The sequence below is a fragment of the Cladophialophora psammophila genome (genome assembly GCF_000585535.1).
Source record: "Cladophialophora psammophila CBS 110553 chromosome Unknown aczJe-supercont1.1, whole genome shotgun sequence".
NCBI lineage: Eukaryota > Fungi > Ascomycota > Eurotiomycetes > Chaetothyriales > Herpotrichiellaceae > Cladophialophora > Cladophialophora psammophila.
The window spans coordinates 1590880-1617875 of NW_006912922.1; the positions used below are offsets into that span (position 1 = coordinate 1590880).

At 54.3% G+C, this 26996-nt stretch overlaps 7 protein-coding genes across 7 annotated transcripts; 1 reads left to right on the forward strand and 6 right to left on the reverse strand.

The window, feature by feature from the left end:
- Nucleotides 1-1150: 1150 nt before the first annotated feature.
- On the reverse strand, nt 1151-4523 carry A1O5_00564 (uncharacterized protein; the record flags this gene model as incomplete). Its single annotated transcript, XM_007741183.1, has 2 exons — nt 1151-2012; nt 2065-4523. 2 exons carry the CDS (start codon nt 4521-4523, stop codon nt 1151-1153), a joined length of 3321 nt encoding a protein of 1106 aa, XP_007739373.1.
- Nucleotides 4524-5397: 874 nt separating this feature from the next.
- Nucleotides 5398-6978, reverse strand: A1O5_00565 (aldehyde dehydrogenase (NAD+); the record flags this gene model as incomplete). The annotated part of the gene is made up of 2 exons (XM_007741184.1): nt 5398-6775; nt 6851-6978. 2 exons carry the CDS (start codon nt 6976-6978, stop codon nt 5398-5400), a joined length of 1506 nt encoding a protein of 501 aa, XP_007739374.1.
- A 1594-nt stretch (nt 6979-8572) lies between these two features.
- On the reverse strand, nt 8573-10023 carry A1O5_00566 (uncharacterized protein; the record flags this gene model as incomplete). Its single annotated transcript, XM_007741185.1, has 3 exons — nt 8573-9189; nt 9241-9609; nt 9681-10023. The coding sequence occupies 3 exons, from the start codon at nt 10021-10023 to the stop codon at nt 8573-8575; spliced, it is 1329 nt and encodes a 442-aa protein (XP_007739375.1).
- A 4306-nt stretch (nt 10024-14329) lies between these two features.
- A1O5_00567 (uncharacterized protein) lies at nt 14330-15958 on the reverse strand (the record flags this gene model as incomplete). The annotated part of the gene is made up of 1 exon (XM_007741186.1): nt 14330-15958. One exon carries the CDS (start codon nt 15956-15958, stop codon nt 14330-14332), a length of 1629 nt encoding a protein of 542 aa, XP_007739376.1.
- Nucleotides 15959-21965: 6007 nt separating this feature from the next.
- A1O5_00568 (uncharacterized protein) lies at nt 21966-23043 on the reverse strand (the record flags this gene model as incomplete). The annotated part of the gene is made up of 4 exons (XM_007741187.1): nt 21966-22551; nt 22603-22838; nt 22893-22967; nt 23014-23043. 4 exons carry the CDS (start codon nt 23041-23043, stop codon nt 21966-21968), a joined length of 927 nt encoding a protein of 308 aa, XP_007739377.1.
- Nucleotides 23044-23854: 811 nt separating this feature from the next.
- On the reverse strand, nt 23855-24354 carry A1O5_00569 (uncharacterized protein; the record flags this gene model as incomplete). The annotated part of the gene is made up of 2 exons (XM_007741188.1): nt 23855-23965; nt 24025-24354. 2 exons carry the CDS (start codon nt 24352-24354, stop codon nt 23855-23857), a joined length of 441 nt encoding a protein of 146 aa, XP_007739378.1.
- Nucleotides 24355-24897: 543 nt separating this feature from the next.
- A1O5_00570 (3-deoxy-7-phosphoheptulonate synthase) lies at nt 24898-26523 on the forward strand (the record flags this gene model as incomplete). The annotated part of the gene is made up of 1 exon (XM_007741189.1): nt 24898-26523. One exon carries the CDS (start codon nt 24898-24900, stop codon nt 26521-26523), a length of 1626 nt encoding a protein of 541 aa, XP_007739379.1.
- Between the last annotated feature and the right edge of the window lie 473 nt (nt 26524-26996).

Consider the following 26996-nt stretch of genomic DNA (forward strand, 5'->3'; position numbering starts at 1 on the left):
CAGCTGATGTCTGCAAACGGTCAAGTAGCCTGACTCAGTCATGGCTGCACACGGTACTCCGTACTGCGTAGCTTGCTTGCTTGACTCGGTGCCTAGTCTCCATCGCCTCTCCCCAGTCCGCTTCCCCGGCCAACGGTGACCAGGTACATATCTAAGTAGGTTTGTACCTACCGTAAGTATGTACGTACTCACCCTCACGTCCTTGACAATCAAAATCAGAATAGCTTTCCTGAGACCGGGGATCGAGAATCTGCGACCTTGCAACTTCGCTTCGGGAGCGAGGCGAAATGGCAGTGTGAGTGGAAATGGAATAGGGATGTGAACACGACTGCGAATTCCAGTGGCGACTCTCCCACTCTTCGCCGTGGACAATCAAGCGATGGAAATCCTCGATCATTGGAGCCAAGTTCCTCCCATTCATTTTGCGTTTTTCGTGATTGTCTATGTGTGTGTATGGTGTGTGTTCTCGGTAAGGGAGGACGGCAATCGAGGAATGCGATCCGGAAGCAATTTCTTGCTCCACTACCGAGCACAACGCAACGCAAAGAACAAGTCCGCTCAGCGTCTGGGAATCCAGGAAACCCACCCATGACGGACAAAGACAGGAATCGGCGATGAGGGCGACGAGAGCAATGATCACTTCATTAGTGTCATTTGACTTGAACATACACACAGACAGAGACAGAAAGGGAGAGAGGGGAGGGAAAAGTGACATGAAGTCTTCAGGAGATATTTCTCTCCCTGGTCCTCTTTTCCTTCTGCATCTCCCCCCGTTGGTCTCTTTCCTTCCTGAACACAAGAAGGCCCCTGATAGCCCTCACCTCGTCTCGTCTCGCCTTGCCTTGCGTGCGCATTGCGTGGCCAAAGCCAGCCCGCGTTTCGCCCATTCGGCGGAATCATTCCCAATTTTTATTCCATACGATAAGTCGGCTGTCGCCCAAACTGTCCAAGCCGTCCAAGCAAAATAAAGCAATGCATAGTAATGTTGAGAGAGCCATGTAAAGGAAAGCAAAGTAAAACGCGGGCAGCAAATTGGTGATTGATGTTATTCGTACAAATATCCCAAAGCTTCTCTCATTGTTCCCGCCTCCCAAATCAATCATGGGCCAACCCAGCCTTGCATAGCACACTTCCAACAGACGGCAATCACTCACTCCTCATCGTCCTCGTCGTCCACGTATCGCGGACCCCCGGCTGCTGGGGTAGGTGCATCAAACCCACCGCTGGCGTACGGCGTCGGTGCGCTCGCAGCAGGAGTGGGAGCGTCAAAGACGGCCAACCGATTGTTCTTCAACGGCTCGCGATTTGCACTCTTTGCGAAACTCGGCGGTGCCGGAGTCGGCGCGTCTTGGACGGCGGCTGAAGCGCCCGGCGTCGGCGCGCTGAGATACGGGGTGTATGCTTCGTCCTCATAGCGGCCAGACCCAGATGCGGACGGCGTAGGTGCTGAGATTCCCGGGGTCGGCGCGTCGTAAGGACGCGCACCAGGCGTTGGAGCAGACGCTGCGGAACTGCCGGGGCCGCCCCAAGCTGGAGTGCGTGATGAGGCTGAGTTATAAGCTGGTGTGCGTGAGCCGGCTGCAAAGGCGTCAAAGCCAGACGAGCCAGACGAGCCAGACGATCCGAATCCATGGTCGGCACCGTAGGGAGTCTTTGCATTGGAGCTCCATGCCGGGGTGCGTGAACCTGGATTGGCGGAGTAGTTGCCCGCCCCCCCGTACGAAGTCATGCTACCTCCCCCGTAAGAGGTCTGGGAGCCTGAAGGTCCCTTCCATGTCGGTGTGCGGCCAGAATCGAGGCCACCGGATCCAGGGTCGCTCCAGGCAGGCGTCCTTGACGAGGTGCCCCATGCTGGAGTTCGCCCTCCATCCATGACGCCCATGGGAGTTCGTCCTCCAAAGCCTGCATCGGGGACTCGGGAGCTGGGGACACCGAGCCCGGTTCTTATTGTTGATGGGCCACCACGCTGCCTGATCCAGTCTTCATATCTTGTCCGGTTTTGCGTGTTGGTGCTAGTGAAAATGTTAGCATAGGTGCAATGGAAGGGGAGTCCGTTGAACTTACTCAATGATTGAAAGGTCCATCTTGCTGACATTGATGACCTTGTTCTTCGTCTGAAGTTCAAGTCTCGCTTCGCCAGCTGTGGTGTCTTTGACAATAGCACGGTGACCTTTGTATGTTCCCTTGTTGATATGCACGAGTCTCCCTTGGAGAGGATCTCGTCCTGGTCGTTGTGGAGGGGCCATGGACATGTCTGGTCGTTTCATTTGGAGGGCGGGATTCATTTTCGTCAAGTCGGTGCTGGGAGCGGTGATGCGTCCACCCTTTGCAGCCGTGGTGATAACGTTGGTGCAGCGATTGACCCAGATGCCCGCATTCTCGATTCCAAGCTTGTTGTGGCAAAAGACATATCCTCTGTGAATATGGAGGATCGTCCCGGATTTTCCCTCTCCTCCAGACTCTCGCACCACGTCGCCTATGCGAATTTCTGACCCATTCTTATCCGTGGCAACAGCATTTTTCCGCGCTTCAATCTTCTGGATCTGAGAAGGTATTTTGGTCATCACGGAGCCGTTTTGGTCAAGGATCCGAACCGAATCTCGATCGGCTCTGATCACGCAGCCAACCGTGGTAGGATCAAGCTGCACCAGTTCTTGCACATCGAATTTGCTGCTTCCTGCGCCACCACTGCCAGAGTCGGTGGCTTCTCTGAGATCTTTGCTAAAGACGGTGATCTCTTCGTTGCTGTTGTTGGTGAGGACCGTGACCTTGTCATTCTTGATCCGCAACACCATTCCCACTTCATCGCGGTATTTGCTGCCTCCAATGATTTTCACATTGTCGCCCTCCTTGAAGCGTTTCCGCAGACCCTTGATAGGCACTTCGACGAGCTGGCCGGTCAACTCGCCCTCCGAGACCATGATGGAGACAATGTTGCCATGAACAGCTTCCGTCTTGCCGACAATGCCCCTCTGTTCTCCCTCGTAAACTTCTACCTCGTCGCCAGGCATGTAGTTGCCCTCCACAGTCGTATTCCGTAGACTGTGGGCCAAAGTTTCGAGATCAAGCAACTCAGAGCCGTCGGCAGCGGTTTTGGTAAGCTTGGTAATCTCCTCCAGTTTCGGGTTGACATTCTCGGTGATCAGATGCTGCAACTTGAAATCCTTGATCAAGAAACCGTTTTCGTAGGTGTCGCCTTTGTATGTGAAACTCTTCCCTGTCAGCCCTCTGTTTTGAGTCACAAATCTCTCGTGTCTCTTCTTGGCTTCAAGCTCGTTAAACAGCCTCTGTGGAGGTCGATTTTGAAAGGTGTTGATCGGCCCAAATGCATTTGGTCGTTTGCGCTTTGCATCTGCGAGAGCCGGTCGACCTTGGTCTTCATCCAAGCCGTAGGAAAGTCTAGGCACCAGTCGAAGGGTCACTTCAAGCCCATTAGTCTCAACGTCCTCGATCATGGCCAGGTCACCCATGTAGAGGCCTCGCTTGATGCGCACGTAGCCACCGACCTCCAGCTCCCTGTCCTTTCTCGTTCTCAACAAGTCGGGCATCTCAGGGATCGGGACAAGATTCATCTTCGATCGCGGATAGACATCCGGGATATTGGTAAGGGCGTCTTCGACATCGCTCTTATTGAGAGCTTCGACAAAGATATACCCAGCCATGGGGCCATCGCCTCTTTCAAAAGCTGAGGTGATCCTCAGCTGATTCCGACCCTTGCTCTCGAAGTATTTCTTCATGATCCTGCCGACAATTTCTCTCTCCTTTCCAGCTTTGCATCTGACCCCCCAGATAGACGGGGAATTGACGTCGGGCATGAGCAGGTTCTGAGGCACGAAAGAGCCCTGGCTGAGAGCCGCAGCTGTTCGCCGACCGTACCGCTCTTTGTAGGCTGCCGCCTGTTTCTCCAGGTCCATCGAGGCCTCCATCTGTCGCTGGCGATCCAGTTCCCTATGCCTCGCGTCGTCGTGGTCTGCTTCAGGCGGGAGATCGTCGTCGGGATGATTCTGTTCGATGAAGTCTGGCCCGAGCTCGTCCTCCTCAGCTTCAAGTTCATCGTCATCCTCGTCGACTTCGGCTTCTTCTTCGAAGAACTGATTCAGACCTCGTCTCCGTCGCTTTCTGGGTCGACTGGTGATTGCGTCTTCGTCCTCCTCATCCTCTTCTTCTTCATCTTCCTCGTCCTCATCTTCTCCGTTCAGGTCTTCCCCTTCGCCTTCATCATTTTCACCATCATCCGCCTGCTCTTCTTGGTCACCTTCATCATCGTCCTCATCGGGCGGCGGTCGTCTACTTTTGCGCACTGGAGAGGTCGACTTGTTGCCGTTCGCGGCAGGTGCGGGGCGTTCGTCGTCCTCGTCCTCGTCCTCATCATTCGCTCTTCTCGCAGTGTTCTGCGGTTTTGAATCTTCATTATCCTCATCTCCGGCATCTGACCCTGCCTCGACCCCAGGGTTGAAGTCATTGTCTGATTCTTCGTCGTCTCCACCAAAGTCTTGGTTCAGCCATGATTGTCCGGAAGCCATCTTGGTCGGTGGATCTCGCAGAGAATGCTCTGGGAGGCCGTTTTTGTAGATACAGAGGGATCGACAGCTGGCCGTGAGAACGGCCTGAGAAGAAGAGATGATACAGTTGGGAGATTGTGAAAGAGGCGAGGTGTTGGTGACAGCAAGACCAAAAGTATGTCTTCGTCAACAGCGCAGGCGACTTGATGCTTGGCGGGAATTTGATATCACGTGACTAACTTCGCCCTCGCCACCAGCGGTGCCTTCCAACACTTCTCGGCAGGGTTCGAAGGCCACTCGAAACCCTGGACTTTCAGCTCAGATATTCCCTGCAATCTGGAAGACCAGCCATGTTGAAACCCAACCTCTCCAATATGAAGTAGTTTTAGCAAAGTCTAGCTCTGTGCGCCGGGGCTGACCGGAGATTCGAGAACCAAGTCGGATGGCACATGCTCGTGGAAAACACCAGAGCAAAGGGACTTAACATTGAGGCTGATACCATCGATTATTGCTCCCGTTCACCACAAACCTCTGGCTCTCTGATATGTCGCCTCTGTTATTCTCTCCAATATCCATCGTGTATGGGTCCTTCCTTGTAAGGTTACGCCAAAAAAGGACAGTGGCAAGTGAGTTCGACATATGGCCAAACACAGCCAGAGGTGCATACCGGCAGCAATCAAACACCACTCAAGTTATTTCTTGATGGTGATGCCTCCTGACTCCAACGGGATCGAGCTTTTCACTCACACAATCTTCATTTCGTCCTCTTGGACATACAAATGCTATACCAAATGTGCCCCTGTCGGGTTTTCATATATAGCCTTGCTTCTCAAGAGCAAGCTTCTCCATCCAGGTCGTCAATCCCCAATCCACCTCAATTCCTCGGTCTCTTCATTTACAGTTTCAATCCCAAATTAACATGCACCGCCTTCGTTTGACTATAGGCCGCCAACCCAGCCTCGCCCAGCTCTCGCCCGATCCCGCTTTGCTTGACGCCGCCAAATGGCACTCTGAAGTCCGAATCATTCGACGAGTTAATCCATACCATTCCAGCCTCGATCCTGGCCGCCACACGATGTGCGCGCTCAATATTGCTCGTGAACAACGCGCTGCCGAGGCCATAGGTCGTATCGTTCGCCATGCGCACGGCCTCGTCTTCTGTCTTAAACGATGCAATCACCACGAAAGGACCGAAGATCTCTTCACGGTAGATTTTCATATCGTCCTTGACCCCCGTGAAGACGGTGGGTTCGATGAAGAACCCTTTTCCGTCACCGACGTTCTTGTGCGGAACTCCGCCAGCTGCCAAGGTTGCACCCTCCGACTTCCCGCTCTCAATGTATCCGAGGACTTTCTCATATTGAGCCTTGGTAACTTGAGGACCTTGGAAGGTGTCGTCCGCAAAAGGGTCGCCGACTTTCGATGTAGTCTTGACCACCTCTTTGAATTGCTCGATGAACTTGTCATAGATGCCTTCCTGAACGAGGACGCGGGAGGTGGCAGTACAGATCTGACCCATGTTTGACATGATTCCAATATGGGCCCATTTGGCGGCTTGGTCGAGATCGGCGTCGTCAAAAACAAGGAGGGGCGACTTGCCGCCGGTTTCCAAGGTGATGTTCTTCATGTTGACGCTGGCAGTCTTCATGATTTGTTTACCCGTGACCGTGCTGCCGGTGAAGGCAATCTTGTCCACGTCCAGATGGGAGGCGAGGGCGTGGCCCGCTTCCCTGCCATAGCCGTTCACGATATTGATGACACCTGGAGGGAAGATGCCAGGGACGAGACTCGCAAGGTAAAGAATCGAAAGAGGGGTCTGCTCTGCGGGCTTGAGGACCACAGTGTTGCCGCATGCGAGAGCAGGGCCCAGTTTCCATGCTGCCATAGCTAGAGGATAGTTCCAGGGGATGATCTGGCCGCACACGCCAATGGGCTGCTTGAGAGTGTAGGCGAATTTCTGAGGTGTGGTGGGGATTGTCTCTCCATGGATCTTGTCCGCCCACCCAGCGTAGTATCGCAGGCAGTTGACGACCTCGCCCAAATCCTCATTCAAGGCGACACTGTATGGTTTTCCGTTGTCCCATGTTTCCAGCGTCGCCAGTGTTTCCTTGTTCTCTTCCAGGACGTCTGCGAACTTGTGCATGAGGGCCCCACGGCCGGTAGCAGGAAGGTCGCGCCAGGAAGGATCGTTGAAGGCCGCCCGGGCAGCTTTGACGGCTTTGTCGATGTCATCTGCAGAAGCTGCCTCGACGGAGCAAATTTCCTTCTCGTCCCTAAGCGGAGCAGAGGGGTCAGTATTGGTCGGGGCGCCATACCAACGCCCGAGAGGGTTCGTAGAGTCCACTCACGCAGGGTTGATGCTGGTGATCTTCTCGCCCGAACTCGACTTGACGAATTCATTGTTTATGAAAAGGCCTGTTGGCAAGGTGATTTTGCGCCCATTGGGAGCTGTCAGCTCGACTTTCAAATCTGCCATCTTGGACAATGTGTGCGGGCTGGTTGAAAACAGTCGCAGCTCAATATGCTTGTTCCGAGAAGAGTCCCAGGAAAGAGCGCGGAGGGAAGAAGACCTCACGGTGGGCAGCAGAAACTTCGACGAGCACTTGTACATGTAAAAAGGCAAGTCAAAGGAGAAGAGAACCACCGGATTTTTGGATGTGTCTAATCAAACAGGACAGACCCGCGTCGGCGCCGTTACAAGAGGGACAAGCCAATCCTAGCGACCATTTGGGCAAGCTCTGAGAAGTTGTCTCGTTCGCAGGAACCAGCGAGCCACCCAGGAGCTTTCTCGGGACTTGATTGCCTGTTTGGAGCTGTCTACCCGTCCAAGCCCACGGCGATCAGCGAGAGACCAGCAGCAAGTCGCTGAGCTCCGATAAGGAAGAGAAGAGGGGAAGAGAGTGAGGGCAAGTGAGGGCAAGTGAGGGCAAGTGAGGGGCAAACTTCGATAAGCAGTTCGCCGGCTGCGCCTTCCTTTCCTGGGGGCGACCCCCCAGACCTACTTACTTGCTACGGTAGTGGCCCAGTGGCTAGGGGCCCCAGGGTGCACTTATTAATTCCTGCTTTACTTGTACAGGCACATGCTCCCCTCCTTGACCAGGAACCTCAGCCTTGTCCCGCTCTCGCTTTTGCCGAGGTCCTGTCGCAATCGTCCGGGATCAAGGGGCGAGAGATTGTGGAGGAGCCAGAGGAGCTTGCCGGGATTGTGGAAACAACCCTCATGCAACCTGCAAGAGCGGAAGGGAACCAGAGCGTTGGTACTCGGTATTTACTGTAGTATGCAGCCCGTAAACTTACCAAAGCGCCACGTGGAAGGCTAGACCCGAGATAGACCTAAAGGGGAGCGATACCGGGCTGATTTCCGTCGTGGGGAGCATTTCACTCCTCTCTTGAAATTCGACAGGCCTCCTCTGCGAATGCCTAATTCGTTATTTCGAGAGCAAATCCTCGAAGCTGGCAAGAACAGGAACGGAGGCGAGCGAGGCTTGAGGGATTGAAGTAGAGTTCTGGAGAGGCGTCATGCCTTGTGCGAACACAATTTGTGGCCCGGAAACGAGCCTGTGGTCACCTATGAAGGCGCCAAAAGACTTCAATCCTCGTCGAGATAGCGACACCCGGCCAAAAAATCTGACGCCTGAGGTACACAAGCGCCCGAAGGCGCACGGCGGAGAATGCAACTTGCTCATTTTGGAAATGTCTCGCCTTCATCCAAGGTCCATTGCTGTCTGGGCCCCGCGTGTTCGATACGAGGCTTGAGTCGCGGGAAGCATCCACACAGCCCAGATTGACCGTGCGATATTATCCCTGTTTGAAACCTCCACCATCTCAGCCCTATTGCGCTTCGTGTTTGTTATCTTACATCCTCCGTCCATTATTGGCCAAAGATGGTCAACACCGCAAAACCTCGACCAACTTCCCGCTGCTCACAGGTGTCAAGGCTAGAGTGTCTTTGGTCAACATTGCTCCATGTACACGCCTGTGCTTTCTTTTATGTCGCCGTCGTTATTGTGAGGACTGTTGTGACTGGTCGACGCCGGTATCCGTACTTCTTCTTCTTCTTCTTCTTTCCTTCATAGTTCGCCAGCACCGTGAGCATCGTCCGATTCGGCGCTGTTCTGGGAGTGGTTTTGCACCGACTCCTCGATTTCCACTGCGTCTGTCATTCCTAGGCCGGGACCTCCTTCAACGACTCCATCGGAAACTCCGTTGAGTCCGTCGCCGTCGCTGGCGCCCGCCGTCTCCTCGCCTTCACCATCGACTTCCGATTCGTAACCGCCCATGATATCTCCATGTCCCAAAAAAACTGGCTCTCCGGCCAGATCAAGAATGAATCTCCACTCCTCGGGGGAGACGGCCGAGACGCTGAGTCGACTCTGCTTAAGCGTCTGCATATTCTCCAAAACGCCACCAGGCTTCGAGAACGATTTCAGCTCCTTGAGGGTGATGAGGCTCGCAAATTTCTTGACGAATTCGACCTGGACAAGTTCCCACTTGGGCTTTGCGCGGTCGGACTTCGGGTCAAAGTATGGATGCGATGGGTCAAACGCTGATTCGTCAACGGTATGTTCGCCAACAATCCGCATGACGCCAGCGATGCCCGGGATGGCACAGTTAGAGTGATAGAAGAATGCTAAGTCGCCCTTGCGCATTGCTCGCATATTGTTGCGGGCGACTGCATTGCGAACACCTGTGCCATTGTTAGAAGAATCCCCTGTGACGGACAGACAACAACACGAACCATCCCACCCCTCGGGTTCCGTCTTAGCAGCCAGATCATCGATAGAGAATTTGACATCGTGACCTTTTTCCATTCGCGACTCTGGTTCAGCCTTCATCAGCCAGTATTGTATGTCATGGTCAAGAGCAGCCATCTCTGCCGATTTTGTTCCGTCGCCGTTGATCGCTGCAGGCGCATTTCCATCCGGATTCGCGCCGTCTTCGGACTCGGAATCGGGCTCGGACGATGCATCGCTAGTCTCGGATTGGACCTTGGGCTTTCTGCCGCGCCTGCCAGCTGTCGTCGTAGTGGGGGCGTTCGTACTGGACTTTCGGGTCGCTGCACGCGCTTTCTGGGCGGAGGAAGTGACGGGTTTAGACGAAGTCGAAGCTGTCAATCAGGTCAACACCAGCACATTGCGGCCTCAAAGCCGTCAACAAACCCACGAATTTGCGACTGACTTGTGCTTTTCTTCGGAGTAAGTTTCGCCATCTTTTGTTTGACCGCATGCTTGGTCGCGGTCGAAGCAGTAGCAGCAGCAGCCGCAGCAGCCGCAGCAGCCTTGAGTGGCCTTCCACGCTTCTTCATCACGGGTTCACTTTTTGCGCCGGCCGAGACTGCATTCTGAGCGCCAGATGAGCGGCGTCGGGTGAAATTGTATTTTGGCTCACTGACAGAGGTCCGCTTGGGGCGACCAGCGGGCGAGGCCGCAGCTTGGTCAGGAATGTCAGAGGTGCCGACGATACGGACTTTCTTGGCCGGAGTGCTGGAAGTTGACGAGGCTTTGCGCTTCCTCGGCGGCATGGTGTGACAGCTTGAACCTATAAAGGACGTCCGAGAATTGGACAAGGCTGTGTGCTGAGACAAGCTGAGGAGACAAGCTGAGGAGACAAGCTGAGGAGACAAGCCGAAGCACGTGCTGTGTAACACTAGTGAGAGAATCGCCGTGTACCAAGTAGATGACAACATTGAACTGAAGTCAAAACCAAATTGAAAGAAAGTTGGCGCGACGCGTGGGAAGATCGCGCCAAGCTTCTCTAGGTAGCCTCGGTAGCCTTGTGCAGCCTTGTGCCAGCGCTTTGTCTCAGTCTGAAACCTACAAGTGTGATGGTCAAGGGTGGTTCAATGAGTGTGAAGTGAGGTACAATTGAAAGATTTCTGCGCTTTGAGTTCTGTGTGTGTCTGTGCGCGAAGACGAAAATAAAGCTCACTTAGGTTGCTATAATTTCTACAATTCATTGTCACTACCAGCCTCCCAAAGCGACCCGACAACTAGAGGATGGATTCAGATTCCATCAAACTGATCACAGAGTTCTACAGTTTGCCACTCGTGTCAAAAGTCTTGTCTGCACGGCTGCATCTGTCTTTCTTAATCAAACACCAGCCCGCCTTCTCCGCTGCTGACATCGTCTGGCGACAGCTGGGATTAGGAACAGCCCCTTGGGGTCGACGGATCGGACGTCCAGCACCAGCGGAGTCCGAGGGAGCTGAGCGTTCTTCATTACACTCCGTACGAAGAACGTCAAGTAATTACATCCCGGGAGAATAATCGGACTTTTTTGGCATCCGGTGAAAATGTTGTCTGTCGACCTGCAGCGGCCTTGTTCTCTGATGGGTGACATAGAATTTCCAAGGTTGGGCGTCGAGTAAAAGTGTGTCCGCAAGTTCGAGCCGTGCCGGGGATCATGGTTTGGGAAGCTTCGCGGGATACAGGTGACTGGTGGACGAGGGAGCCCTGCTACTGCACGGAGCGATGGTTCTTCTCGAGAATAGCGGAAGGCCTAATGCACAACCAGTGTGAAAGGTGTGACCTCGACAATATGTATTTGAGGTTTATGGGACAAGACAAGCACAGAGGAAGCTTACCTGGGTCCACATCCTCAGTGACACAGGTTCCTGTCACCTGTCCAGCCCCCTTGCTCAGCTGCAACAAGAATTGTCCGATGGGGGTGGGATGGTGGATGGTGGATGGTGGACGGTGGACGGTGTTGCTTAACCTCTTTGCGTACTCAACCCGTCCTGCAAGCCACGTGTTGATGCGGGAATCGACGACCTGCCCTTGCAGATGATCTGTGTCGTGGCTTCGTTCTTTGCCCCTCCCTTAGTTCAACGCAAAGCTGACGAGTGGTGGTGGCAGTATTCTCTTTCCCAACTGAGGAAGCGTGTTAGCTCGAAGGAGACCTCAGCCAACGGAAGGCAGGTTAGAGCGGGTTTCAAAAGCACGCAATCGGCAACTAATAATGGCGCTACCTGGTGAACTGCAAGACGAACTTGTCAACAGGGAGGAGGTGCTTGGAGAAGAGCTCCTGCAGGCCCAAGACCAACAACCTCGCGACGGGTCGGGTCACCTGCAGCTCGACTGCGTGCATCACATCACGCAAATCATCACCGCCTGGTGCTTCCCAGAGCGCAATCCGGCACCTTCGCAGAACCAGGGACTGCCAGCCTGGCCTTGAAACCGTTGAAATCGACGGGCAAAAGTCCTGGGGCGATCATTGTGGGGTGGGGGAGACGAGCACCGTTGCGCTCTCCGCGCTGAAAACGTCTAAGAGTACTCGGTAATAGATTCATCATCTGTCTGGAATGGGCGCCGTCTTCTGCCCTGGTTGTCATAGGCCTAATGGAGCGCGTCGCTGGGAGCGAAGTGGCATCAACACGCCCATCAATATCGCTTGCAGGTCAGCCATTGCCATGGCCGCCGGCGGCAATGGTTGCAGGGATGGAGCAGAAGATGGCGGTGGGCACCGCAAGCACCGCAAGTGGGAAGGATCCATTGCGATGGAGAAAGTCCCAGAAGTTCCATCCCGCCCACGTGTGAACGACTCGGGGAACCGCCTTTCCCCCTTGATCCCTGCTGGCGGCTGGTGGCTGGTTGTTGGCGCCATGCGATGCAGTATGCAGTCTTTGGCATCTGCATCATGCAATGCAATGCACGGCGCTGCAATGCAAGGTCTCAGTAGCGGCTCTTGTTTGCATCGTTTGGGCCGCTTTGCAGGCTGCAGCACCGCATTGGCGTGAGTCTTTCGTCTTATCTGCTTTGTTTGTATGTACTCCGTACTTGCTACCGAGTACATGCTCCGCTTCCCTAGTTCCAAGTTTCTTCTGGGTATTGTCCCTGTGCCCTTTGTCGCCGGGGATTTTTCTCTAGCCGCCTTCTATCCTGGAAAGCAGGCTTGACCCGTTGTTCAGCCAGTCAATCGAGGTTTTGGAGAGTACACACACTTGATGCAATCGGGGAGATGATTTTGTCGCCCAACTTGTGAAGCAGCCAATTACACCAGCGACTTTTAGCCGAACGACCTTCGAACCAACGTGGGGACGTCTTTTGCATGCTGGCTGGGCTGGCAAATTTGCTCATCCCTACTTGGTACGCGACGACCAGTAAACTGGCTTAAGAGCATTTTATCCAATGAATCGAAATTTCTCCGACCGCATACTTTCTTCTTGAAAGGAAAGTCTTGTGACGAAGCAAATTTCTGCGCGACGCAACTATTTGCTCGGGTATCCCGATCTTTCGTGCATTGATCTCCGAGCGACGGGCAGGCTAGCCTCGTGGTCGTTTGGGCCCCATCATGGCCCCAGTAAGGCGTCGTTAGAAACTGTCCAAACCGCAAGGAAGGTGGATAGAAACCTGCAGCTAATCTGGGACGTGATCTTTGTCTCCCGTGAGGATAGCGTCAGCCAGAGCTGCTGATCGCCTTCGCCTGATGGCGGTTGTTGTGCGGTTGCTATGTAAAGAAAGATGTTTGCTCGAGCGATGGATTCTGATTGCCTTAGCCAACATTTGGATTGCAGGTGAGGCGGGCGCCGGAAATCTAGCGACTCGACTGGCTGAGATTTCGACCTGGGCATCAAGAGATGTGTGAGATCGAGTCCCTGTCAGCAAAGACGTTCCGGAACTCTTATTAGACGTCTTCCTTGTGACCTCGAGACTGGTCCTGGCTTCCCGAGATCCTCCATCGACCCATGCCTATAGGTCAGAACGAGCTTGCGAGGTAGAAATGTTTCGCAGAGACGAGGGACCAGCAGAGCTCCCTCAGCCGAAGGCCACCCAGGCCACACTAAGGCGGTGAGCTTTTTGCAACAATCATCAGCATCCTGGCCAATGGAACTCGCAGACCACAGCTGTTTTACTGTAATTGTCCAATACTTCATCAGAACCGCCCTCCGCATGCAGCGATTGGCCATTATTACTCCTTCGCGTTGACGTCCGCACCTGGCATCCATATCTAGCCCGCCGTTTAGCGTCGTTTTCCGGCTTCCCAGGCAGCAGAATTGCACTTTTCAGCAACCTTTTCACGTTGATTGAGGACGAGTGGTGACAGCGTCAGGCTGGCAACCTGCAACTCGGGTCCTTGTCGGGCCAAAGCAGCGGGGTCGTCACATTCCTGATAACAGACACGTAGCTGCCTGAAGATGCTTCCTGGCTTGCAGCCAGTTGTTCGTCAGCATTTACGTTGGCGCCGTGAGTGTCCTGGTGGACATACAAGGTCTCTTCGGCTGACGGTTGGAGGAATCGACCACGAGCTGTCAACTGCGCTGTGGCCCTGTGAATATACCATATATCTAACAATTTGTGTGAAGCATGGGGGTCGTCTCTCGTGGATAAATATACAAAAGTACAGTCACCAACGATATGGTGGTTCAAGTCTGCCAAATAGATAGAGCCTTCTCTGTCTCTCTCGGTGATTTCTGGTTCCCTTCTCTGCAGTGTCTGGGACTGCTAGTCTGCCTCATCTCTGCCCAATTGTCCCCCAACGCCGCAGAGAAGTATTAATCCAACAAAAGGATGTAGGTAAGTGGGGGTATCTCGCAGGTGCAACACCACGACCAAGAAGAAAGAACAAAAAGCAATTAGTCAAGGAAATGATATCAAGAGTGTATGATCTTCCAGTTTGTGCAATAAGAAAAGGGCAAGCCAAGTAAGCCCTTGTGACGGCAAGCGCAAATCCCATTCTGATCTCGGTCATTCGTAATCATGTCCCACCACGGCGGTGAAGGGATGTCGCATCTGAGGTCGCCCTCATTGTCGTCTCTCTAGGAATAGTCATTTCGAAGGAAAAAGGATTATCAGTGTTCTGATTTCGTGGGGGAGGGAGGCCCTCCTCATTCACCGGCCAGAACTCCAGCTCCTGTCAAACGGATCTCTCCGGAAGGGGTCGTAGGATTGTGATCGCGTAACAGGAGGAGGTGGCGGCGGTCCTGGAGGCAATGTCCTGGAGGTTGCGAACATGCTCGGTACAGGGGGAGGAGGAAGCGGTGGAGGAGGTTGCGATGGAAAGCTTGTGCCGTAGCCAGGTGCAGGGGGTGAATGAGTGTGCCGCCCCGTAAAACTTGGCTGGTAATCACCGGTCCGTCGGCGTTGAGTAGAAGGCCCAGACTCGGCGCGTTCACGAGAAGATTCATCGGACACGGTGGGAGTTTCCAGGAGAGCACCACTTGCGAGTGGCATTCCCGTTGCCGCAGCTGCCAGTCTCCTCTGCTGAGGCGATTCTGGCCGTGGCAACAACTGAGCAGCGGATACATACCTCATGGCCAGATCACGAAAATAATTCCTTTCAGACAGATAGTGGTCGCGTTCTTCGATTAGATCCCGCAACTCCTGCTGCAAGCCTGCGATTGTCTGTGACGCTTCCTTCTCTTTTTCCTTCCTGCGTGCGCGGAAGCGAGCTGATGCCCCTGCATTGCGCTTTCTCTTTTCGTCCGCAACCTTGGACGCCTGTTGCAGGTCCAACTCAACCGGAATGTTCAGCGGCCCCTGGTCAGTGTCAAGAGTCATCTGATACGAAGCCGGACCTTGGTGAAAGCCTTCGTGCGATCCATGGTGTCCCGGAGTTTCATGAATGTATAAACCTCCACCACCAACTGAGAGCGCTCTGAATGGAGCTGGCGGTTGAGCAGGCGGCGGTTTTGGGATACCATACCGATACCCTGGCGAAGGGTGTTCGATGTTGCTGTACGGAGGCTGCACAGTCGAAGGTCGTTCGGCTTGGGGGGTTATCACTGGCTCCGCTCCACGGGCAGGGCTTTCTGAGACGTGTGCTGAACGGGGCTGTCCTGATTCATGTGGTACTATACCGCTCAAATGTGCGCCGGTCGCAAGCGCCAAAGGAGGCAGAGGCGGAATTTCAGATGTCTGATATTGACCTGGCTCGGCCGTGTAAAGGCGACTGCCCGTGCCCGGCGGGGGCTGTAACGGCTGGATCATGGAATGAAACGCTGGGTTCCTTCTCGCTCCCAAACTTGCTGCCCGCATTCCCGGCGACTTCGGGGTGAGGACACGCCTTCCCATGCGTCCATGCCCCTGCTCAAACTCTCGAGGAGGGGATCTTGGATCTGTGCGCTTTCGGCTGCGCGGGGACTCGGTGGGCGCCGGTAGAAGACTTTGGCTGAGGCTCATGGCGGACTGAGTGGCGGGTCTGACATTCGGAGAGGCTCTTTCTTCGGGCTCTGCTGAAGGGTTCAGAATGCTGTGTACGCCAAACGCCCTGGATGGAGTTTGGACAGTCGACTCGGCCGAATGTCGACGAGAACTGATGCCCAGGCCCACGTCCGTCACAATTCGCCCTGGAGCATTCCCACCATAGCCGCCATAAGGCTCCGTCCGAACCGCACTCGCCGTGCTTGGTCTTGATGATTCTGCACTTCCACCAGAGGGCTGAGGCAAAGGGATCCGTCCTCCGGCAGTGGTGGGCGTGGTGATTGACGGATAGTCTGCCGGTGGGGAGGATTGTGACATGTACTTGTTATGAGCCTCCTCGTGCGGCCGGTCCCTTTGTCGCGACCATGGATGTTCCTCCTGCGGCTCTCCTCCGCCTTCCCGCCTCCACCTATCCTCAGGTCCTGTGGGAGATGTCGGACTCGTTTGGCAAGACTGATAGTTCCACGGTTGCTGGAAGAATCCAGAGTTCGGAGGGGACCTGGGATATTGCTGGAAAGGGGAGATGGTGACACCGAGAGTAGCCAGATTGAAAGCCTTGTAGTTGTATTGTGCTGGACAAGGTCAGGTCAGGTCAGAGGAAAGACTAGCTGGTAAGCTCGGCGCGAGGCCAGACTTACAAGAGTACTTCTAGAAGTCACGGCACTCCGGCAGGTCAGAGCAAGGTTACAATACACGCAAGGGCCAGGAAGCCGGACAGAAGATTGCGCATCCCAAGATCAGAAAGCATTTGCGCAACCCACCCCCATGAACTTGCGAGGATCGTCCGATAATTCGTCTCTTGGTGCAATAGATGCGGCAAATGAGAGTCATCAAACTGCAACCCTAGCCCTGAGAGGTCCGTTCGCAAAGAAGAACCGGCACAAATGAAGCCAGGCAGCCCAGGAGCATTAGATGGGCAAAGGGCAAAGGAGAACAAATAGTCTTGACAGGCTAGCCTGAGGTCAGCTCGTAATATTTCATCGTCCGGAGTGGGCAGCAGAGTAAGCAGAGGTACTTGGGGTGAGTGGCCCGCCGCAATTCCTGGGACGGGGAAGCGGGAAGCATTATTTGTTGGTGTTGGAAAAGCGAGATGCTTCCAGGCTTTCTAGCGTTGAAGCTCGTCTGCCTCGTCACGATCTGAGCGTCGCCCTCTCCCTCCCTGTCCCAAAGCAGGGACTTTGGGCCCAACGCCGACGAGGGACTGGAGTCTCCATCGGTGAGTAGGGAGGAGGCAAGTGGGTCGCGCCGTCCAGCGGGTTTCGACCATGCGAGCAGCCGATGGGAAGAGGGAAGGCCACAGGTGATTGAGGATTTCAGAATTCAGATTCGACCGCCCTAGGGACGCCGGGATGCAAGGAAACTAGCTCATCGCCCGAGCATGCCTTGTCAAGCGCGTGATGGCACCGGCAGGCGGGATGATGGCATCGCTGGGCAGCAACAATGATAGCGCGATTGTGGGTGGGCCACGGCGGTGATGTGGCGCTACGAAACGTCTGGGGGTTGGTACATGTAACTGTCAACCCAGCGTGGGGCTGGGCGGGCTGATTAGACTCTGAGCTTTTCCTCTGTAATGAACTAGAGCTGTGCCTCCCAGTGCCTCCTTCCCCCTGGTCCCCTGTCGAAGGGGAAAAGGTGCCAGGGGCAGAACCGCGGATCCACAAACTCTCTCGAATCCTGCGGGCATCTCTGATGGGTTGAACCAACGGAACGAAATTCCCATGACTTGGAAAGGGTGGGTGTCCTTGCATCCGGACTGGTCAACGCCTGACCCAACTCTCTTGCTTCTCCCGCCTGGGCTTGTACCAGGCGGGCAGCGGGTATGGTAGATGGGGGGTGGACCACCGTTTGTACTGGTATTGACAATGCGACCAGGGGCTGAAAAGTGAAGAAAACTCTCCCATGCAGCCATGTCAGGCATTTCGAGGGCCACCAGAGAGGCGCATTAGCCACTTCTCCTAGCGCCGCCTTGTTGGCCTTGTCCCCGACGTCGGCTTGCGTCCCCCGTTGCAGCTTGGTCCCAGTACTGGGTAGACTTGATGAGAAAGTTCGTAGCGTCCAGTCCAGAAATTCGCGGCGAGAGAGGGACAGGAAGTGCTGGGGCAAGGCGATTAGGGTGTTCTGCCGTCATGGCTTTAATTGGGTCGCGGCTCTTCTACCACTTCGCCTGGGATCAGGCCTCAAGAGCTCTATCCCTGTCCAATGCGAACGATCCTTCTGCTTTAGGACCGCCAAAACCCCAATTTGTCGTTTGATTTGGGTCAATTGAAACAGGGCCTACCAGCACACCAGGGGAGTGAGTGCCAAATTCACAGTCCGTGAGACTTCCACTTTAATTCGAGAATATCATGGGAGGAAGATCAGCATCGAAAAGTGAAGCGTCCCACTTACCTGGAGGCTTGTGATCCCGGATTGCTTTCGGCCTTCACGGCTGTCCAATGGTTAGCAGGCTCTTTCCACGGAGCTCATCAAAAGAATGGAAAAAACAATACCAAGGTAAAGGCCGTCCTCTCAATGGTGGTCAATTCTCGGCCAGTCCCTTGCAGTCCGTCTTTATTCAGCCTACAGTAGGTACATACCAGCACAACAGACGGGTGACGTTATCGGGTTAGCTTTTTCGCAGGCCCAGGAAAAGGCCCCTCGTCAGTGGCGGAAGGGAATGAATAGTCGTCTTCCACTACGGAGTCCTGGCTCCAAAGCCTCAGGTTAGCCTGTCCCGGTAAATGGTCCGCTTAGGACGATCACGTCGATCACAGCTTTCCAGGGCTGGATAAATAGTACCAGGGCCATAATCCCCTTGATCTCGCTCGCATATCAAAGTCCTTCCCGACCAAAGGGTTCACAGGTTGGCCAGGCGAAGGGAAACCGTTCACCGCTCCAAGATTTCAATTTGCGCACGAAATAATCCATTTGTGGATCATCCACCCACGAAGGGCCCCCTTGCTATTCCCCGTTGGGCGTACTCGCTAGATTACCGAAATAGCGGCAGGAAGTTCCGGCAAGCTCGAGTTTGGAATAAGATGATTGTTCTCCTTCGATGGCCACAAAAGACAAGAGCAGCCGAGAAAAGCGTCGAGCTGTTGGTTAGGGCAATTCATTTCCGGTGATGGTGATCAAAACTGGAGGAGCAGTTGTTCGCCCTCGACCAGCTAGACACACGCCGGGTAGTCCACAATCAACGTCCGGAATTGTTGCACTGCCCTTGATGCTTTCCATCTGGTGAAACTATATCATTGTATCCGTTTCGGGAGACGTACATAATGTGCTCGGAACCAACGGCCTTTTTTCGCTCTTTAAAGTTCAGCCAGCAGCCAGAGGAAGACGAGCTATACAGAGTTCGGAGCCCATCCGTACACTCTGGGAGAGATCATTGAATTCGATCTGGAGCTTGCTCCACAGGAAGCGAAGGACGTCGAGCAGATCGTGACCAGAAAGGCTCAGCTGGACGCCAGATCGCTTGTTCTGTGCCTCATGGTCAAATCTATTGATGTTAGCCTCGACTACTAGCTGTCCCCCCGTGCTAGCTATCATCGTCGACGCTGCGAGGGCAGAAGTGTCAAAGCCATGACTAACGCTTTCCACATCCTGTAAAGCAGCCCCCAAGCTTCGACTCAGTAGGTGGGATGCCAAAAGTTCCGTATGGCCGACCTTGAGTCGACGGGGCTGCGCTGCTGTAGTCACTAATTCCTCTAGGGCAAGGTCGCAATCAACGGTCTCCGCCCAAGTGCGCAGCTGCAGGTATATCTTGACTTGGTGTTCGGCAGACAAAGGTAAAATCTCGAGCTGCGGCGACAAGCTAGAAACACGTTGGTGCCAGGCCCTTGGGACTGGACTTTTGCTAAGTGAGTACCCAGTACACTTGCCGGACGCGCTCGAGGCGGTCTACAAGAGCACATGATTGTGGCTGGTCCTAGCCTTGTCGCCTTCCGGCTCTCATTTCTCTAGTCAGAACTTGGGCTTCGGCGAGCTTAGGCTGCTCTATGTGTTTTGCGAGCGGTCAGTCGCAGGTCCTCGCTCGCTACTTTGTACATTGCGGCTGATGGCAACAATGAATCTCGGGAGGGGTCCCCCAGATACGATCGCGGCTCGGTTGAAGCACTCGTAAAGCATTGGTGTTGTGGTTGACAGCCGAGAAAACCTAACGGGGCAGGTGATGAACTCTTGAAAAGCCGCATTCGTCGGCTATGCATAAAGCTGCAGCTGCGATTTCTGGCGTAATGCAGGCCAGCGCTACCACATCCGCTACTACCGTGCATGCAGGACGTGTGGAAAGGAAGAGCCACCAAAGCCACTTTCTTGGTAATTAGCAGGCTGGACGCATTAGATCCAAGATGTCGAGGTTGCCAAGTGTGACCCTGCTCCCCCCTTCTGGGCTTTCCTTATCATGGTGCCTCGCCCAGCGCCCGAGGCACCTTTTGGGGGGTTGCGTTCCGCAAGACTGGGAAAAGAAACACGACAAGGCAGTGTCGATCATGGCAAACAGCCAACAAGTTGGCTTTGTGCAGAGGTAGACGATTTGCCATTTGGCATTTGGACTCAGCCTGTCTTCCCCTCGGGGAAAAAAAAGCTTTCGGTCAGCAATCCAACTTCCCGAGGCGGTAAATGGTCTTTCTGACGACCATTTCTCATCGCTTTCTGTGGATGGAAATCCCCGAAAGTTGATCCCAACTAAACATCTCATGCTTCTGGTGTCGCCAGAGACAGGGCACGCTGGTGCTACTTTTCCCCCACCGGAAGTCCCCGGTCCACACAATTGTTGTTTCTTGTCCATTGGAACCACCAGGATTGATCACTTGATGCGAAGCAAAACAGGATTGACGTCGGCCTCGCTGACCGCCTTGGGAGAGCGAAGATATCCTTGGGGAGACCGAGGAGGGGTAGTCTGTTCAGTAGGGCGAGTCTGGAAGTCTGACAAGTGTTCAAAGAGGGTCAACAGCCACGTGGGAAATGCCATCCCGCGCCCGTCAGGCTAATGGGGGGCCACAGGGCCTGCCATTGCCTACTTCGGACTTGAGGCGTCAACCCCCTGCAGCCGCTCCCTTAAGGCCCCTGTAGCTTGATGGTGGAGGTGCTGGTCGTATTCCTGATGACGCCTGCCGAGCAAAGCCACCGGTACCGCTTTGCCCTGGTTTCGTCACGCCTTCACCTCCTGTTGTCCTTGGAGGAGAGGCGGTGCACCCCCTCCCCTGAGTCTTGAGATACAACCAAGCGGCCACCGTTGGAAGCGAAGTGAGCCCCCTCTTTCTATGCGAGTATCTTCCCCAGACAAGAACAGGCAACAAGTCCTCGATTTCGGCCAAAGGGCAAATTGAAGGATCCGTTTCGGAGGGTCCGAGCTTGAAGCCATGGTCGCAAGGGCAGTGGTCACCGTCAACAAGTGCTGGAGACTTTGAAAGGATGCCCCTCACCGTCACGGCTCTCGGTTTGGAATAAGCGAGACGGTAAGACAGTCACTGGGGATGTGATTGAACTAATTTCCCCTAAGCTGAAGCTCCCGCCGCTGGTAAAGGTGTCAATGATAGACGAAGACGCACCTCGACTGTGGCATGCAGTTTCACTTTTGACTCTGCAACGGGCCATCCTTGCTTCGAGATTAAGCTGGGCCGTCTTCCCCGAACACCGTTTGTGGCATATGACGAACGATGTCGACTTTAAACCCTTTTCCCTGTTAGAGTTGGAGGCTAATCACGTCAATCCACGGCAAGACAGTAAAGTCCGCTTAGGTGGGAGTACCTAGTGGTGGTAACGGTGGCCGCAATTTGCGCACGAGTTTCGAAGCAACGAGGACAAAGCTCGACTTGGCTTGGGGCTCAAGTCGTCCAACTCGTACAAGCACAAGCGTCGGCCAGATTGGAACAGAACAATCAAACTTTGATTGTAGCAGAAACACAAGCTGTGTGGCATCACCTTCGGCAAGGAGTTACGTACAGGTGCTACGTAGGCCCTCGTCGCTTCGGCAGCCCTGGAACAAAAAACAACCTCGTCTATTATGCTAGGCGAAGCTATTTCTGATCACCGACCAGCCAGCCTTGTCATGGCGCCGTCAGCCCTGCGACCTGGGACGATCCTGGTCGGAATTTCATGATGGTGAGAGCGAAAAGAGAGACACGGATGATTGACGTCGCTTATGCCAGCCCTGCTTCCAAAATCTGCTATCTACCGGGTACTATTTAGTCTATCACCCTTTCTCCCTCACTCCCCGGCTTCGCTCAACCAGGCAACTCTTCCCTTGGTGCCAGAGATATCCGACGTTTAATTTCGCTCCATCTCAGTCAACCATTGTTTCTAGAAAATTCACACAGCCGGGGTCCCCCTTGGAAAGATGACCCTAGTTCAGGCGAGCCCTGTACTTGGGCATGCCCTCGATTCCGACGTCAACCCTGAACAAATTTCCAGCAAATTTGGCCGAATCCGGGTATTTGTCAGGCTGAGGTTCCGCAGCACTAGTGATGAACAATTCGGTACCTGCAAAGGTAGGGCAGGTGATGTTGCGTGTCGGGAGGTGGATGACTCCGGTGATGGCGCCTTGCGGCGATATTCGTATGACCTTGGAGCCCCCGTAGCAGGCGTGCCAGATGTTCCCCTCAACGTCCATGGCATGGCCGTCTGGGTGTACGCCCTCCTCTTCCAGGTGGAAGAAGATCCTCTTGCTAGAAATGTCTCCCGTTTTTGCATCGTAGTCAAAGGCATATACGTTCTGAGGGGGGGAGTCGGTGAGGAACATGGTGTTGTCGTTTGCATTCCAGGTGATCCCGTTCGGGATGGTCATCTTCTCGTGCATCGTGTGCAGCGTTCCGTCATGGTCGAGGCGGAACAAGCAGCCCTCCTCAGTGAGTTCGGCTACCGTGGGATCAACGAATGCTTCGACCCAGAAACGGCCTTGGGTGTCGACTGCGCCATCGTTCGAGCGCATCCTGACAGGTTGATGTGAGAGACAGGTCCTCCACAGCCTGAAGTTCCCTTACCTTCTGGTCTTGTCCTCAGCATCTGGTCCCTTCCAATATTTGGCGACATATTCATGCTCTCCAGTCTTCAGGTGGAACTTCGTAATGCCGTCCTTTGCGCCGGCCAGGATGACCTCTGAGGGATCAACGCCTTCGATGTTTGCCGTCACCCCAATCGGCTGCGTGGTATCGATGATCTTGACCGAGTCGGGCCCCTTTGCAAGATCGAGGATGAAAAGCTTTTTATTGTTGATGTCCTGGAGGTCATGGTCAGATGGGCAGGACAGCAGGAAGAGCAGTTCCTCACGAACCATATACCGGAGCTCATGTCGCTCCTTAGTATAATACGGCCCTTCGCCCAAGCTACATTTGGAAGGATAGTATGCCTGACACTCAGTTAGAGTCCAAGAGAAGCCACCAAAGTCAACTGACCTCCTTCACTGTCCACTCTTGTATAACCATTATGTCGCAACTGATTGATCTTGATTCACACTCGTGCACACGTACCTGTGTGGTCGACTTATGTGAGTGTCCAAATGCGAGGAAGTGTGCTTCTGATTCTTGATAAGAGGACGAGTGTATGGCTTTACATCATAATGATATATGATCGAGCGTCTTCCTTTGCCAAGACCTCAGTGCAACCGTCCGGACATCTCGATTCCACCGCATGTAAGGTCTGAGCTACATTACATGCCCATTGGTTCTGGATATGGCCAGGTGGTCTCAACAAGGAAAATGATTCATGTGCCACCGACCCCCATCTCGTAAATCTGCTCTTCCATGCCGAAGATGACCCGGGTCTCTGCCGGGCATATGTATCGAGTATATAGCCTGTTTACAAATCGGCTGGCCGTAGCACCAGTAGCAGACCGCTTGATCCACAGCTCGGCAATCTGCATCCTCAGCTTCCTGTCGGGGCCTCTAAGGTTTCCTTTTCCAAAGTTGCGCGACACTTGCCCCGAAATAGTCATCGATCTATCAATGTCCATGAAGATGCAAGTGAGAATTTCCCCAGCAGACGTGCGTATACCTCCCCACTATAGAAGATTCCTCACGCTGCACCCGCTGCCCACTTATCCTGTGCAGTTCGCTGACTTGGAGTGTTGCACTGGCTTAGGCAGTGCAGATCACCGGACAACTCGCCTTCACCCGAGACAACACGCGTCTTTAAGGGTCGGTTGGACCCAGGAATTTTTTGAGTCGAGATCAGTTGGCCGAGTTGAGGAAATTGCCGACCGTAACCACCTTCCCGGCCAGGCCGTCAGAAGAACCTTCATGCTCTTGCGGCGGGAATGATGAAGGCGTTAATGGCTAGTGTAGCATTTCCGTCATGCGATCTCAACAGTTCTGTAGCCTTATTCTTCGAAAGATCAAGCTCTTCGACCTAGACTACATATCAGCAACTCTTTGGCATCCTCGAAAGACCCAGAGGGCGTCACGCACCAGAAAATTCACGTCCTCGGCCGCGATCTTGACCTTCTTTTTCACTTCTACTTCCTTCTTCGCCTGAGCTTTGGTATTGTCCTCCCTCTTCTTGCTGAGGCCACTAGCGATCTCCAGTCTCGACATGGCCTTTCCCAGTGCCTCTTGGTCGGCCGCAGAAGGTTGTCTCGTCCCGCTCTCGCCATTCTCGGTAGACATCTCGTTCGCATTCAGTGAGTTGAGCGCCGCAGCGGCCTTGCGGTCCTCGGCGTTGTTAGGGAGATTCTGGGACGTTTCGTCATCTGCCGCGTCTGCAGCGGCCGACGAGGCCGACGGGATTGGTTCCGCCATCTTCTTGCGGTTGATTGAATAGATGTGAGAGATCAAAGAAGTGGTTTCGCAGGATGCAATATCGAGACTTGAATCCCGAGTCCGCCGCCGTGAGGAGAAATAGTCCACCGTACAGAATTGTCTAGCCCAAAGTAGAATAGCGTGGTATTTGGAAAGTCGAGGTCTTCGAGCACTACACAACCCTCTTTTATCAACTTGTATTCGACGCTTGGAGAAAGAACTATATCAATTTTTCAACAAAGCATATCTGGCCACATGTATTGCTGAGTGTCTATCAGGAGTCTGCAGGTATTTTCAGCCAGCATTCACGCCCGCTCATCTTCCAAGCTATCGGTGACTCATCCCTAGTATACCTTTTGCGTATTCATTTTGACAGAAATCATCTTCTGAACCTGCTTGTGGATTTCAGTGATTTCCCCGAGAAGCATACTACTCTCCACGACCAGTCATACGGGTTTAGGGACATCTATGTGCTCTGAGAAGTCGACCTGAGGAAGTCTACAGAAGCCCCAAGGGAGTCGGGGTCACTACCGGTCTATACTTATGGAGACGAACGGCCCCTCTAAGCACGCCGTCACCGGGCCCTGGACGCCCTCAAGCTGGAAAACCAAACCCATTGTCCAGTCCGTGCAGTACAGCGACGTTAAGGCATTCAACACTTCCGTTCAAAAACTAAACTCTCTACCACCCCTGGTCACACCGCAAGAGATCGTCAAATTGAAGAATGAGCTCCGCGAAGTTGCAACAGGAAATGCCTTTCTCCTCCAAGGAGGCGACTGCGCCGAACTGTTTGACTACTGCACACAAGAGATGATCGAGGCCAAAGTCAAACTCCTGCTCCAGATGTCGCTGGTTCTGATCTACGGCGCAAAGAAGAAGGTCGTCCGCGTGGCGCGGATGGCTGGCCAATATGCAAAACCGCGCTCATCACCCACCGAAATCGTCAACGGCATCTCAATGCCTAGTTTCCGGGGGGACATACTGAACAGTTACGAGGCGGATCCGGCGTTGAGAAAACCCGACCCTAAACGACTTGTGGACGCGTACTTCCACTCGGCAGCGACGCAGAATTACCTCCGCGCGGCATTGGCGAGCGGACTCGCAGATCTACATGCACCCCTGGACTGGAGTCTTGGCCATGTCCGTGATCCCATCGTGCGGGACAAATACCAGATCATCGTGGAACGGATAACGGACACTCTGGAGATGATGCGCACGATCGGGTTGGACACAGGCGGCGGGTTGGAGACGGTCGACCTGTTCACCTCTCACGAAGGGTTGCTGCTGGAATACGAGCAATCCCTCACTCGAAAATTCAAACACCCTGCAAACCACCATCACCACCAAGCCGCCCGTCGCCCTCTATCTCCCATTAGCACTCACCAAAACCAGTCCAAAACCCGCAAAACGTCACTGCCGACACAGCTCCCTCCACCCTTGCCCCCCACAAAGGGCTACTACGACACCTCGGCGCACATGCTCTGGATCGGCGACCGCACACGCCAACTGACACACTCGCACGTCGAGTTCTTCCGCGGCATCGCCAACCCGATCGGCGTCAAAGTCGGCCCTACCATGCCAGCCACGGACCTCGTCCCGCTCTTGGACATACTCAATCCCGACCACGAAGTCGGCAAAATCGTCCTCATTACACGATACGGATGTGACAAGATTGCCACACACCTCCCGGCCCACATACGCGCGGTGCAACAGTCGAGACACCAGGGCACGGTGGTCTGGCAATGTGACCCGATGCACGGCAACGGACGCAACGCCACAGTCACGCTTCCAGCCCCAGCTCCGACCGATAAATCATCTCCTACACCAACAGAAACAACAGCCGCAGAAACAGCAGCAGCAGCACTACCGCCTCCCGCCCCCACCACGACGATCAAGACGCGACGCTTCTCCGACATCCTCAGCGAACTGCACCAGGCTCTCCAAATCCACCGCGCGCACGGGTCGTACCTGGGCGGCGTGCACCTGGAGCTGACGGGCGAGGCCGTGACCGAGTGCATCGGCGGCGCCGAGGGCCTGACCGAAGAGCACCTCAGCCTCAACTACGCCACCTTCTGCGACCCTCGCCTGAACGAGAAGCAGGCCCTCGAGCTGGCCTTTCTCGTCGCGGGTTTCTACAGAGATTCCGCCGCCGCCCCCGCCGCCGTGTGAGAGAGGAGAGCGCGCGCGCGCGCGCGCGCGCGAGAGAAAGTACAAGCATATGGGCCGTGGTGCATAACGCATACGCATGGTGCTTGGTACATGGTGCACGGTGCATGAAATGAACCTCCGGGGGCCCCGAGGAAAATAACTCGGCTATCATGTATGTGTGGATGTATGTAGTAAAGAGGTGGCAAACAACTAGCGAAGAAGGCGAGGCAAGGAAAGAAAGAAGCAGAGAAAGAGAGGAAAGAACAAAAGCAATGAATCAAATCATGGAATGATCCAAGCAAGCGAGCAAGCAGGCAGGCAGGCAGTTTTTGGTTCTTCATACTTTCGTTCATGTTCATTCTCAATCTCAGCCTCGACCTCAACTTCAATCAACATTCCAATTAGTTGGCCAATCGATCAGCCAATCCAACCCAACAAACCCAACCGCTATGACCCAGTCCTGCGTGACCGTAATGCCAAACCGAGAAAATCAA